Source organism: Podarcis tiliguerta, assembly GCF_965153285.1.
Source record: "Podarcis tiliguerta genome assembly, chromosome: 1".
NCBI classification, from domain to species: domain Eukaryota; kingdom Metazoa; phylum Chordata; class Lepidosauria; order Squamata; family Lacertidae; genus Podarcis; species Podarcis tiliguerta.
The window spans coordinates 64,538,921-64,552,062 of NC_139534.1; the positions used below are offsets into that span (position 1 = coordinate 64,538,921).

Here is a 13,142-nt window from a genome sequence, read left to right on the forward strand (position 1 = left end):
TTCTTTAGACTCCTTTCCCAAGAAAGTTAGTTCAGACACAGGGATATGCCTATGGAAGGCTTTGAAGTTGAGGCCAGTGAGTTTTGTCCTGGGTCAGGAATTCGGGAGAAGTGCCATACTGTTTAAATAATGCCAATTTTGTCGGGAGAGTTTTGGACAGAGGTGTGGGGCTTGATGTGTAAGAAGAGGAGGCCAGGGAGGTAAAAGTTGCAGTAGTCTACACAGAGGATGCCCAAAACAAGGAAAAGAGCTTTCACCAAAGGAGTGGAGAGGCAGGGGTATATTTTTAAAGACTTGTACAAGGAGAAGTGGTAAAGAGTGTAAAGAGTCTTTAGCATTCTGTAAAAACTGTATAGTGATCTTTCTTTTTCTCCTTTGCACTGTTCCGGAGGTTCTCTCAATCCCCCTGAGCAGATTTTGAGATGGTGAAGGGGAGAAAGTCCTATTTTGCTAGCAGGAATCCTTGTGCTGACGTCTGCTAGTGCAACAGTTTAGTTGAAGGTGATTAATGCATTGCAATGGGGTGCACAAAGTAACAAAATCCAGTGTCAAAATTGCCATGGATCTCTCTATGAACGCTGGAGTCTACAGAAAATTGAGTATCGCTGGAAGGTGAGATAACAAACTGTCAATCAGGTCTTCACCACTGAACATGATACGGCTTTCTACCATAAGAATCCTACCTCTTGTTAGGTAAATAGTATCAAGTGACAAGGATGTACTACAATGTAACAAAAGACTGAACAAGCAGAAGCGCAACTGATTATTATAAACATTAGTATTATGATTTGACAGCAAAGTGGCATCTTGTGACTTACCCAGCAGTGATGCTGGGGGAAAGGGTTCATCTAATAAAGCATCTTTCAATAAAAACAACTCTAGAGGTGACCTCTAGCCCAGAGGACTTCAAGCCATGGGGGGGGGGGGGGCAGAATCTCGCTTAGATTCTTTTGGACAGTTCAAAGTTGGGTGCTCTTGGTAGTATCCATGTAGGCAAAGCATGCGCTAAGCTGTAGTCTGCTAGAACGATTTATTGAATCAAAGTGAAAGCTGTAATATTGCATATATGTATGTATGTGTCTGTGTATGTTTTAAAAGCACTCATATCTTGCCCTTTCTAGTAAAAGACATAGCATTTTTGTGCTTAGCAGTTGCATAGATTCATACAGTTGGAAGGGGTGCCCCTAAGTAATTTCCTTCAGGCTGTGCACCCTAAATCTGTGGTACCCAAAATAGAGATCTCTACCCTTTTGGGGGGGATGAGGGTGTAAGGGAAACTCTAAGGAAGAAAATGTCATATTCTCCTTAGACAGCTTAGCTGGGTAACTTTCTGTGGTTTTTTAAATACCTTGGGTATTTATATACCTTTCTTCATGATGAGGGAGGCAGTGGAAGACAGGAGTGCCTGGCGTGCTCTGGTCCATGGGGTCACGAAGAGTCGGACACGACTAAACAACAACAACAACTTCATGATGAGATAAGGACACCCCTTTTTAATTTGAATTCATTTGCCGTCCTTTCTGCAGCACTAATAATCACACTGTCTGGGGAGGAGGCAGAGAGAGTAACAGCATAGTCCTAACTATGTCTACTCAGTTCTGTTTAATTTAATGAGGTTTACTAGTTGGACTAGTCTGAGGTCCCTTCCGACTCTGCTTTTGTATACCAATAGTCTGTGTGACTGTTTCCCTCTCCCTGCCTCTACTGGTTACAAAAGATACTACAAAAATGCATTGCGTCTCTAGTACTTAATTCACATTAAGAGCTTGACCTTATTAAAGGCTTGCTTATTGCTTGGGTAAGTGCGGACTGTGAAATGGTTTCAATGAGAAAGTAGCAGGTAGGATGGTTTGTTTGAAATCAAATAAAAACCATTGCTTTCTTTGGAGCGGTGAGGAGAAAAGAAGGGCAACCACCACATGAGTGTTGCCTTGGGGCGCTTTCATCCGATATACTTCAGTGCTCAGCTCAATTCTGAGTTTTCTTGCTTTATCTCTGCTCTGTTTCCTTTGAGTCCTGGCATGCTCATTTGTCCTAACAACCATTCCTTTCAGTGATCGTATTTTCTTTGTGCCTGTGAAACTTTAAAGAGAGTGAGAGCGAGAGCAATTTATATGAAAAATCATTTTCTCCTAGATTAATGGCCATTACGCTTGACTCTTATCACAGTGTCATTAGCTAGAATCTTCTGGAGTGAGAGAATAAAAGAAACCACTTTCCTGACTGGCTTTTGCAGAATTATCCCACCATACATCATGTGTCACACCAGTTCATGGAAAATACAATGGGTTTGCTGCTTAAAAATGCCAAGGGTGTTAATCTGCTACATGCAGCTACCATGTCCAATTTTATATCTTTCTAAAACTCAGTGGATCATCTGAGCCACATATACCAGAAGGGTGAGACTTGGGGATCATTTAATTTAGATGGAGTAGATTCTGTTGGAAATACACCCTCGCAACTCTGAAAATGATGTGCTGTTTCTGAAATACACTAGCCTAATAATTCAAGATTCTTTAGAATTTGATATTCTGTTGTGGGACTTCAATTGAGAACATTATAACCACTACACAGATCGCTTGTGGATTTAAAGTTGCTGTTACTCATATTGTTATCCTCTTCCTAAACAGGGTAGAGAGAGGTTGCCACACAATCCCTTTTCTGAAGATCACGCATGGATTTCCTGAAACCTAAGCACAAATCAATATACTAGTTTTGATAAGGAAAGTCTTGTGGCTTTGGGTTGACTTCATCAAGCGATTTCCCCTGCTGCTCTATCCCATCATGATCTCTAATTTTGAAACTGGCCTCCTGACTGTACCATCTGTTATCCATAACCTTATAACAAATCCATGTTCTTCTGTGATTGATCTTGGAGCCTGTTCCAACTTAAGTTCAAGCGTGTCATGCTTCTACACATACACCCGCTGTAATGTGGGACTCATGGCTATCACTCACCATAAATCATTGGGAGAGGGGGAGGCCTGTGGATCTCACAGTGGATGAGAGCTCCATTAGTTCCCATTTTGCATCTTAACATCAGAAATGAGGGGGGGGGGGGAAGTTGGTCACACTTTCAGTGCTTTCCCCACTCTATTAAATGTGAGAACCAGCTACTAATATGATAATAACTGGAAAAGCATATCTCCTATTATTTTTGAATGGATTCAAAAAATTTGGTTAATATGATTAAGCTAACTTATTGCAAAGGAATACCTATAAACCAAGTTTATTCTACAACATTTCCTGTTCAAATATATATTTCTCATACCAACTAGTAGTTCCAGAAGTCTTATTTTCTTCCTGAGATGTTTGGTAGAGGTATTCAGTGAATTTGTAACCCTTGAAGAAATACCTTGCATGGGATGTTCAAACTACAAGAATGATGTTGACAAGCAATCTCTATATCTTACTCTTTGAATCCCAAGTGAAATATTATAGCTTCCCCCCACGAGTCTCTGTTACTACCCTTAATATTTGACAGCTTTAGAGATAGCTCACTATTTCCTAAAATTATTTTGCTCTTGATCCCTTTTAAAGACTTACATGATGTGGGTTGCTGTTGTAAAGTGGAGAATTTAAGAGAATCACAGAGGAAAACAAAACTTCACATTATCATCTAAAAAGCCAAACTTTTATTATTAAAGGGGAAAGAAGAGAGGGAGCAAAAGAGACCTACATAACTCTACGTTATACCTTCCATTTGTTATATTTATTAGTGTCGTGAAGACTGTAGACACGAGTTGTATCAAGGATTTGGAGGAACCATTTGATGATGCAGTCACCAATTTTCCCATTTTAGAAGCAAATTAAAATCAAGCTTCTTTTATATTTCCACTGGGAGTCTTGTATTTATTCACGATTTCAGAAGTGTATCTGGAAACCTCTGATCATTTTAGAAAAGAATTCTGATTTACACTGTACAGCAGGCATTGAAACCATGATACAAAATTTATTTCATGCTAGGATTTGTTTTGCATAACATTGTGCATGCATTTTACTCAGAAGTTCTAAATTGCATACAATGCCATCATCTTGTTTCTTAAACTCTGAGACAAGCTTACACTTGAGTAGCTTCCTGATTTGTATACTGTAAGTCCCAGATTTTCTGATTTTTCTGATTTTTTTTTTAAAAAAACATTTTGTTGTTGTTAAATTCATCACTGATTACGTAATGTGAACAATTTGCCATGAAGGGTCTTCACATTGGATCTATACACCAATAAAATACAACATAACCAGAGCTGGAAAATAAGTCTAGACCAGCTGTTACCATCAGGTCCAAGAGTTGGTCCCATGTTTCACAAGCATGCCAACAAAAACAGACAGGAAAAGAAAGTTGTTTGTACAGTTTACACAATTCTAGTTGAATGAAAAGTTCTTGATTGTTTTTTCATGTTAATGTGATGTATTTATGAAGGCTTGGTCAATATGACCGCCCGATTCCACTTTTAAAACCATTAACTCTTTTTATCTTGTATACAAAAAGAAGCAATCCATAGCAAAGGAATGTACGGTTTTAGAACATTTTACAGTTTGGCTACAACAATGTATGTAAAAGTAAAGAGCTTTGAAAGAAAATAGATCACTTTGCCTCCCACCCCCCCTTTAAAGTTACTCATACAATTGCAGGTTTTTTTGTTTTCATGCAATTCATGCTATGGAACAACAAAAAAAAATCTATCATTTGTTACATTTTGGCCATAGAAAAAGCCTGCAAATCTACTTATATCTGTGAAACCACATAGAATCATCCTGCAAACTTGCATGGAGTGAGATTACATTTGTCCAAATGAGGAGGTCTTCTATGCCTGCACAGTTCCACCCAGACGTTTACAAGCCATCATTGTCCATCTCGTTCTCTCCATGTCAAGTCACTTTGACTGCCTCTGTTGGCATATATTTAGCAATGACAGGACTTTCTTTGCAAAGATCTGCATGTAAAGAATATAATCAATACTTGAGCTTCTCTCCTGCGCTTTTCAAATCAAGCTGGGTGTTTTAAAGGAAGGAGGACTAAGGTGGAAAGAGCTACATGCAGAGGCAGCCAGTTTTCTTCTCCGCCAGTACTTTTTCCCATGCAGTCAGCCAGCCAGCTAGAGACCTCTCTACAGTGTATCTTATTGCTTTCAACATAGAATAGGCGCCCATGCAAAGTTTCATCCTACTGCGTGTGTTTTGCTCAAACTCCTGCAGGGTTCCTATGGCTCAAAAATATCCTGAGTAAAGCAAAATCTTCAATCGTTGGCAAGTTTCAGCATTGGCCTGAATGCCTAACCCATTCCATAAGAGCCAGTGGATCCACCATTAGCCAAGAAAAAGCACATACCAGCCTGATGCAACCTTAGAGGAAACTACATGATGCATCCACCTTGTTGTCTTATGTTCCAATATCATGCAGTGTTATGGCCCGCCAAAGCTACTAATGCCCACCTAGTGTCATCTCAGCACTACCGATCAAGGATGTTGTCAGTGTAAGCGTTACTAAAACCAGTAGTAACACCGTCCCCATGAGATGCTACCGAGAGACAGACCGCTTCAATCATCATCATCATCATTTGCATTATATTGTGACAGCTCATAGGTCAATTAGAAAGAATAGCATTTCTTTTTCTTTTTTCTTTCTTTTTTTAGTATTATGATTTAGACCATTCTCTGCTACTGATCCATGCTACAAAATGGATGGGATGGGAGACCAAGAATGTCTCGTTGGGCTAGGAGAATTGTAGGGTGCAGGCTTTGAGGATAATCCTACCGCTTTTCCACTTATGCCAGCTATGCTGTTAAGACTCCGTGACATTTCATAACCTTCATTTAAAAAGAAAAAAAAAATGCAAAAATACAGCATTGGATCAACAACAGAATGGTCAACAAAGTAGCCAGATCAGTAGCATCCTCATGCTTTGACATGCTGAGAGTAGTATCCCTTGCAACATGACCATGTCAGAAGCAATCAGAAAATGGTGGAGAGGGGAAATAACCTCCTTTCCCTTGGATGGAAACCCTCTACTATAATGTAGGCAATGCCATAAAGCAGCTGGAAGAAATAAATACCCCATGTTCTATATAGCTACATATCACATTATCTGAAGGTTGGGCCCCCTAAAAAGATGTCTTTATAACATCCGAAAGCAAAAGCAGTTATTATGTTGCTATAGAGATACTACTCAGTTTGTTTACCAGTATTGTTGCATGCATTTGTTTTCCTTTCCCCTCTGCCAGTTTTTAGACATGCACAAAACAGCTCAGCAAATTATAGACAGTAAGACAATCTAGGAAATGAAATTTGGTTGGAACACAAAAGGTATATATACACACCCTCCCACCCCTCAAACAGGCCAACAATATGCTGACATTTTATACTTCTTTAGTTAGCTGGCTCTACTTTCACTCAACAGGCAGAGCCTGGTTCTTGTTGAGGTGCATCATGGGAACTACACTTTTTTTAAAAAAATCCCCAGTGAGATGACACTTTGCAGAAGTCTCAGAATACACTGAAGCAAGAACCAAAAGAAGAAGAAGACTCCAGTTGAATGAAAGTGGCCAACACCTATCCAATACAGAATCAGATATAAAACACTTTGCTACAAAGGGAATTTTCAGCAGAGATACTTTCAAATGAAAGTACAATTATCCTACTATATCTTATCATCAATAGGCTTTGAAGTTAGAATTACAGCTGCTCTATTTCTACAACTGGCATTTATTCATAGTCTCCCCCTACCGACATGCAATACATCCTACAGTTTCTGTAGAGTACGACCCTGTGCCATGGATTTCACCCTACCATATTTGCAGTTGGTCAATATGCAGTGTTACACTCAATGGCCACAATTCATTGTTGTTGTTTTTGGTGGGGGACACCCAAAACTTGGCATGCTCTTATATGGGAACATACCACAAGAGTATTTAGCAACCATTCACAGAAAGCTCCACAGGCACATTGGAGCCTCCATCCACATGCTGGAGTTATCAGACCAGGGCGTATGTATACTACACTGAAATGGATTTAAATGATATGTTTTACGTATCTAAGCATGTGCTTGATAATCTCTTAGGGTGAGTATTAATTGGTTTGCATTTTCACCATCATCACTTCATCCGCTTAAATAAGCCATGGTCTGCTTCCCTCTCCATATATATATATATATATATATATGCTTTCGTAGATTTTCACGGGTACAGGAATGCAGGTTTTGGTGTCCTCGGGTGTCTTCCCGTGTAAAAGTTGGGGTGTCTAGGCGACGTTTCGACGAGGTCTCACTCGTCATCTTCAGGCTGGTGCTTTCGGCTTCTTGTTACTGGAACAGAGCAGGATCTCAGTGTTTGAGTTCCTATAAATACTGTTGAGGAGGTGTGGTGTATAGCCTCCAATGTTCTGGGCAGAGAGGAGGTTCCCAGGCTAGTGTGCCTTTTCTTCTTTTGTTCCTTAATTACTTGAGGGATATCTTGAGTGATTTCTTGAGTGATTTCCTGAATCCCACTTAGGTGGGTCATTAGGTGTGGATTAGTTGCTAAAGCCTTCGTGTCTTGAACTCTTGAACTTTGTGAAGAGTTTTTCTGAGAAGATGGCTGTACTGCACTTGGTTGTGCTCTGGCTTGGCTTCGTGTATAGGGGCGAGCTGTGGTTTTGTGGCCTGTGCCAGCCAAATCTGTGTAGGGATTGCAGGGGGGTGCAGCATCCGGAGGTGCCACCCTGGTTTGGCTACTGGATGGTGTCTGTAATTTATCTGTGGAGAGGGTCTGGGTTTGGGTCTGGTGTGGTTGATTGGTGATGGCGTTCTGTGTGCCTCTGGATCTGGTGTCAGATTTTGTGGGGAGGGCTAATTTCCAGATGTCTGGCAAGCGGGATGTGTCGTCACGCTTGTTCATGTTGTGAGGGTGTTTCTCTATCTCGATGGCTTCCATGATTATTCTCTTGTGGTGATGTTCCATGTTAAAGAGCAATTTGGAATCTGCAAAATTAATTTCGTGTCCTGTTTCTTTCATGTGTTGGAAAAGAGAGGAAGTTTTTTCTTCTTTTTTGACGGCATTCTTGTGTTCTGCGATACGTGCATTTATTCGTCTGTTTGTTTGTCCAATGTACGTGGCTGGGCAGACTTTGCAGGGTATTTCATAGACCCCTTGGTTTTCCAACTGAATTTTATCCTTGGGGTTTCTGAGGATATTGGCTATTTTTTGGTTGGTGCAAAAGGCTGTTTTGATATTGTGTTTATGGAGGATTTTGCTAATTTTATCTGTAGTGCCCTTGATATAAGGAAGGAGGGCTATGCCATTGTTTTCTTCTGTGTCTTGGTTTTTGGGGGGTGTTTCTTTTTGGATTAGCTTCGTAACCCTGTTTTGCTGGTATCCATTGGCAATTAACACATTTGAGAGATTCTGTAACTCAGTTGTCAAGTGGTCTTCGTCAGCCAGGCGTTTGGTTCTGGAGATGAGAGTCTTGGCTACGGAGTTTATTTGTGCAGGGTGGTGGTGTGATTGTGCATGTAAGTAGCGGTTGGTGTGTGTTTTTTTCCGGTAGATAGTGTGTCCTAGGGAGCCATCAGGTTTTTTGTAGATTAGGATGTCAAGGAAGGGAAGTTGGTTGTTGGCTTCTATTTCCATAGTGAATTGTATTTTGGGGTGTAGGCTGTTGAGATGTGTGAGGAAGCTATCCAGTTTTTCCTTCCCGTGTGGCCAAATTACAAAGGTGTCGTCAACATATCTGAGCCAAAGTTTGGGTTTGTGTTCTGACTTGTCTAAAGCATTGGTTTCGAAGTGTTCCATGTACAGGTTAGCGATGACCGGTGAGAGGGGTGATCCCATAGGTGCTCCTTCTATCTGTTTGTATCTTTGTCCATTGTGGATGAAGTACGTGTTGGTTAGGCAGTGGTTGGTCAGGTCCAAGATGTATTCGGGGGGATTGTATTTGTTTTGGATGGCTGTCAAGGCTTCATTAATGGGTACTTGTGTGAAGAGAGATACAACATCGAAGCTCACAAGTAGAGGTGCATCATGGGAGCCAAAGGAGAGCTTCGATGTTGTATCTCTCTTCACACAAGTACCCATTAATGAAGCCTTGACAGCCATCCAAAACAAATACAATCCCCCCGAATACATCTTGGACCTGACCAACCACTGCCTAACCAACACGTACTTCATCCACAATGGACAAAGATACAAACAGATAGAAGGAGCACCTATGGGATCACCCCTCTCACCGGTCATCGCTAACCTGTACATGGAACACTTCGAAACCAATGCTTTAGACAAGTCAGAACACAAACCCAAACTTTGGCTCAGATATGTTGACGACACCTTTGTAATTTGGCCACACGGGAAGGAAAAACTGGATAGCTTCCTCACACATCTCAACAGCCTACACCCCAAAATACAATTCACTATGGAAATAGAAGCCAACAACCAACTTCCCTTCCTTGACGTCCTAATCTACAAAAAACCTGATGGCTCCCTAGGACACACTATCTACCGGAAAAAAACACACACCAACCGCTACTTACATGCACAATCACACCACCACCCTGCACAAATAAACTCCGTAGCCAAGACTCTCATCTCCAGAACCAAACGCCTGGCTGACGAAGACCACTTGACAACTGAGTTACAGAATCTCTCAAATGTGTTAATTGCCAATGGATACCAGCAAAACAGGGTTACGAAGCTAATCCAAAAAGAAACACCCCCCAAAAACCAAGACACAGAAGAAAACAATGGCATAGCCCTCCTTCCTTATATCAAGGGCACTACAGATAAAATTAGCAAAATCCTCCATAAACACAATATCAAAACAGCCTTTTGCACCAACCAAAAAATAGCCAATATCCTCAGAAACCCCAAGGATAAAATTCAGTTGGAAAACCAAGGGGTCTATGAAATACCCTGCAAAGTCTGCCCAGCCACGTACATTGGACAAACAAACAGACGAATAAATGCACGTATCGCAGAACACAAGAATGCCGTCAAAAAAGAAGAAAAAACTTCCTCTCTTTTCCAACACATGAAAGAAACAGGACACGAAATTAATTTTGCAGATTCCAAATTGCTCTTTAACATGGAACATCACCACAAGAGAATAATCATGGAAGCCATCGAGATAGAGAAACACCCTCACAACATGAACAAGCGTGACGACACATCCCGCTTGCCAGACATCTGGAAATTAGCCCTCCCCACAAAATCTGACACCAGATCCAGAGGCACACAGAACGCCATCACCAATCAACCACACCAGACCCAAACCCAGACCCTCTCCACAGATAAATTACAGACACCATCCAGTAGCCAAACCAGGGTGGCACCTCCGGATGCTGCACCCCCCTGCAATCCCTACACAGATTTGGCTGGCACAGGCCACAAAACCACAGCTCGCCCCTATACACGAAGCCAAGCCAGAGCACAACCAAGTGCAGTACAGCCATCTTCTCAGAAAAACTCTTCACAAAGTTCAAGAGTTCAAGACACGAAGGCTTTAGCAACTAATCCACACCTAATGACCCACCTAAGTGGGATTCAGGAAATCACTCAAGAAATCACTCAAGATATCCCTCAAGTAATTAAGGAACAAAAGAAGAAAAGGCACACTAGCCTGGGAACCTCCTCTCTGCCCAGAACATTGGAGGCTATACACCACACCTCCTCAACAGTATTTATAGGAACTCAAACACTGAGATCCTGCTCTGTTCCAGTAACAAGAAGCCGAAAGCACCAGCCTGAAGATGACGAGTGAGACCTCGTCGAAACGTCGCCTAGACACCCCAACTTTTACACGGGAAGACACCCGAGGACACCAAAACCTGCATATATATATATATATATATATATATATATATATATATATAATGATCTTGTTTTTATTTCAGTAGTAGGTGCAGTCGATACGGTCATAAAAGTTTCATGAAAATATTCAGGGAGATTGGCAACAGGCCACAATAACAAATACTAACCGTGGTCAAGGCAAATGAACGTGGGAGCCAAAGGAGAGCATAACATTGTCTTCATGGAGTGGTGGCCATTCTACTGAGTTATGAAAGCTGAATGGGCTAGAGTTTAATGTTATGTGTTGTATATGGATAAGAGATGGCCAAACAATTGTCTTAAGATGCCCGCACTTTCTAAATAGCTGTCATTCCTGGATTATTCCGATCAGTGAGTCTCTCACATTCTTTGGGGAAGAAACTAGAATAGATTAAGGATACTGCTAACTACTCTCTATTGGCACTTGCTGAAATAAACCAACAAGGAAGACTAAGCTGCTTGACACTGTCACAAACATTGTTTTATTTTTGCTTCCCTCCCCACTCAGTGGTTCCCAAACTGGTACCTGCACCCTTAGGGGCACATGAGCATTTGCCAGAGAAAATGAAAAACAAAAAACTTATCATGCCAAGTGATCGCTCCTTGCATGACATTTGTTAAAGGCCTCTACAAGTGACCTACAAGTGACCTTCTGGAAATTCTGCTGAGCATGTTTGAATTGCCTCCTCCCCTCCGCCTGCCACACATGAAATTGGGGGGGGGGTACAGAAGAAAGAGAAGGCGAGAGCTTAAAGAGGTTTTGTAGCAGGTGAAAGAATTGGAACCATGTTGTCCCACAGCAATTGCAATAAGAAGGTGGAAAAAAGATTGAGCTGTGAAGCCTTGTATGGCAGCTAAGGTCTTGGGGGCTGGTGCAGGTGAATGCTAGATTTGCACACTAGATTAAATGATTTGCAAAGGGCACACAGATTAAAGAGTTTGGGAACCACTGTTCCTAGCCCAGATTAGTAACTTAAAATGCAGGCATCAGGCTGTTATTGTAGCACAAGAAGCCACTATCTAAAACAAGCTCACTACTTATCAGTAAGTACTTTATCTCTTAAACTATGTTACTATCTATGTGATTACAGGACCTCATCTACATACCCTTTCTTATTCCTCCATCAGGCGGGCAGGGATATTCCCCGGTTGATAAGAGGAAGCAAGGTCCATATCTCTCCCGAGTGCCAGAACGGGTAAAGGGCAGGCCTTCCTCGGGTGACATAGCCTGGTCTATGTGGGGGCAGTCTTCATTTGCCAGCGCCGCCTTGGCCACCTCCCCATTCAGTTTCGAATCTTCAAACATATAAGCAGAAGGCTATTGAAACACTAAGAATGGTTTTATCAGAACGAAATCTGTTGGTAGGGTTCAACAGCTAAAAGGTGAGATAGAAAAAGGAAAAAAAAAGTAGCACATTTGCCCTAGGTATGTTGGAGGTGTGCAGCGCACCAAATGAAATTTCTTTTCTTTTCTTTTTTTCCGAAAAGGAAAAGAGTGAAAGGGGAAAACAGAATGTTAGCTTGTTAGAAACAGGGTAGCTTTGGCTCCTAGCTCTGTGAGCAGCTCTGCAATTAGAAACGAGATTATATTTAGCATGATGGAAGATGGCACCCAAATTTTCTGTTTCTCAATAAACTTCCTAGAACTCAACAACTTTGGAGACTGGCACTGATGATGATTCTTTTTCTTTTTTTGTGGCATTCTAGCTTTGCTGATTTATACCTGTTGTGGTGCATTTCTCAGGAAATAATCCTTACACAAGTTGCTTCTGATTTGTTTCCATTTTGGTTCACACAAAATGGTGGCACACATTTAAGACAGATGCACACAGAGGACATAATGGAATATGACAGCAGAACATGGATTCTTTACAATAAAAATCCATTTGCTGAAGTTGTCTTCAAAGACATACTTTTTTTTTTGCCTTTTGCAACGGCAGCACAGGATGGTACCTCAAGATAATCAAGCAGCTGATGGGATTTGAAAACAAACGTACATTGCAGATGATAATAGATGGCTTTTAAATGTGTCCATTTCAATCAACATGTTTCCATGAGAACAGACTTTTTCCTCTGTGTGACTTGCTTCACAATCTCAAAGCAGTTTAAAGTGCTCTTCTAACATTTTAAAGTGCAAAGAATATATTGAATATATACTTGGAATATGGCACAGTTCAGTTGGGATGTTTTGGCCATAGAGGGATCACCAGGCATAAATGTAAACCCTTTCTTTTGAGTGGCGTAGCACAGATAGCTGCAGCATTCAAAGCCTCGGTTGCACAATGCTTATTACATAGAGATAATTGGACAGACATGGCAGGTGATCCTATAGAGTTTAAATTAAAGGG

General features: G+C 41.2%; 2 protein-coding genes across 7 annotated transcripts in view; one reads left to right on the forward strand and one right to left on the reverse strand.

The window, feature by feature from the left end:
- The window catches only part of SERGEF (secretion regulating guanine nucleotide exchange factor), a 101,324-nt gene extending 94,881 nt beyond the window's left edge, over window positions 1-6,443 (forward strand). The window contains exon 12 of one of the 2 annotated variants that reach the window (XM_083426373.1): window positions 2,631-6,443. The gene's annotated coding sequence lies outside the window, so the exon portion shown is untranslated. Of the gene's footprint in view, window positions 1-1,526; window positions 2,225-2,630 lie in introns of those variants that run through there. The other variant, XM_083426375.1, reaches the window with a different exon arrangement.
- KCNC1 (potassium voltage-gated channel subfamily C member 1) overlaps window positions 3,613-13,142 on the reverse strand; it is a 118,506-nt gene continuing 108,976 nt past the window's right edge. Inside the window, exons 3-5 of one of the 5 annotated variants that reach the window (XM_083426304.1) lie at window positions 11,902-12,090; window positions 5,756-5,808; window positions 3,613-4,934 (exon numbers count right to left, since the gene is read on the reverse strand). In XM_083426304.1, coding sequence (XP_083282430.1) covers window positions 4,875-4,934; window positions 5,756-5,808; window positions 11,902-12,090 — 302 coding nt within the window. In that variant the 3' untranslated portion in view covers window positions 3,613-4,874. Of the gene's footprint in view, window positions 5,809-11,901; window positions 12,091-13,142 lie in introns of all 5 variants that reach the window. The other 4 variants (XM_083426303.1, XM_083426305.1, XM_083426306.1 and 1 more) reach the window with 4 other exon arrangements.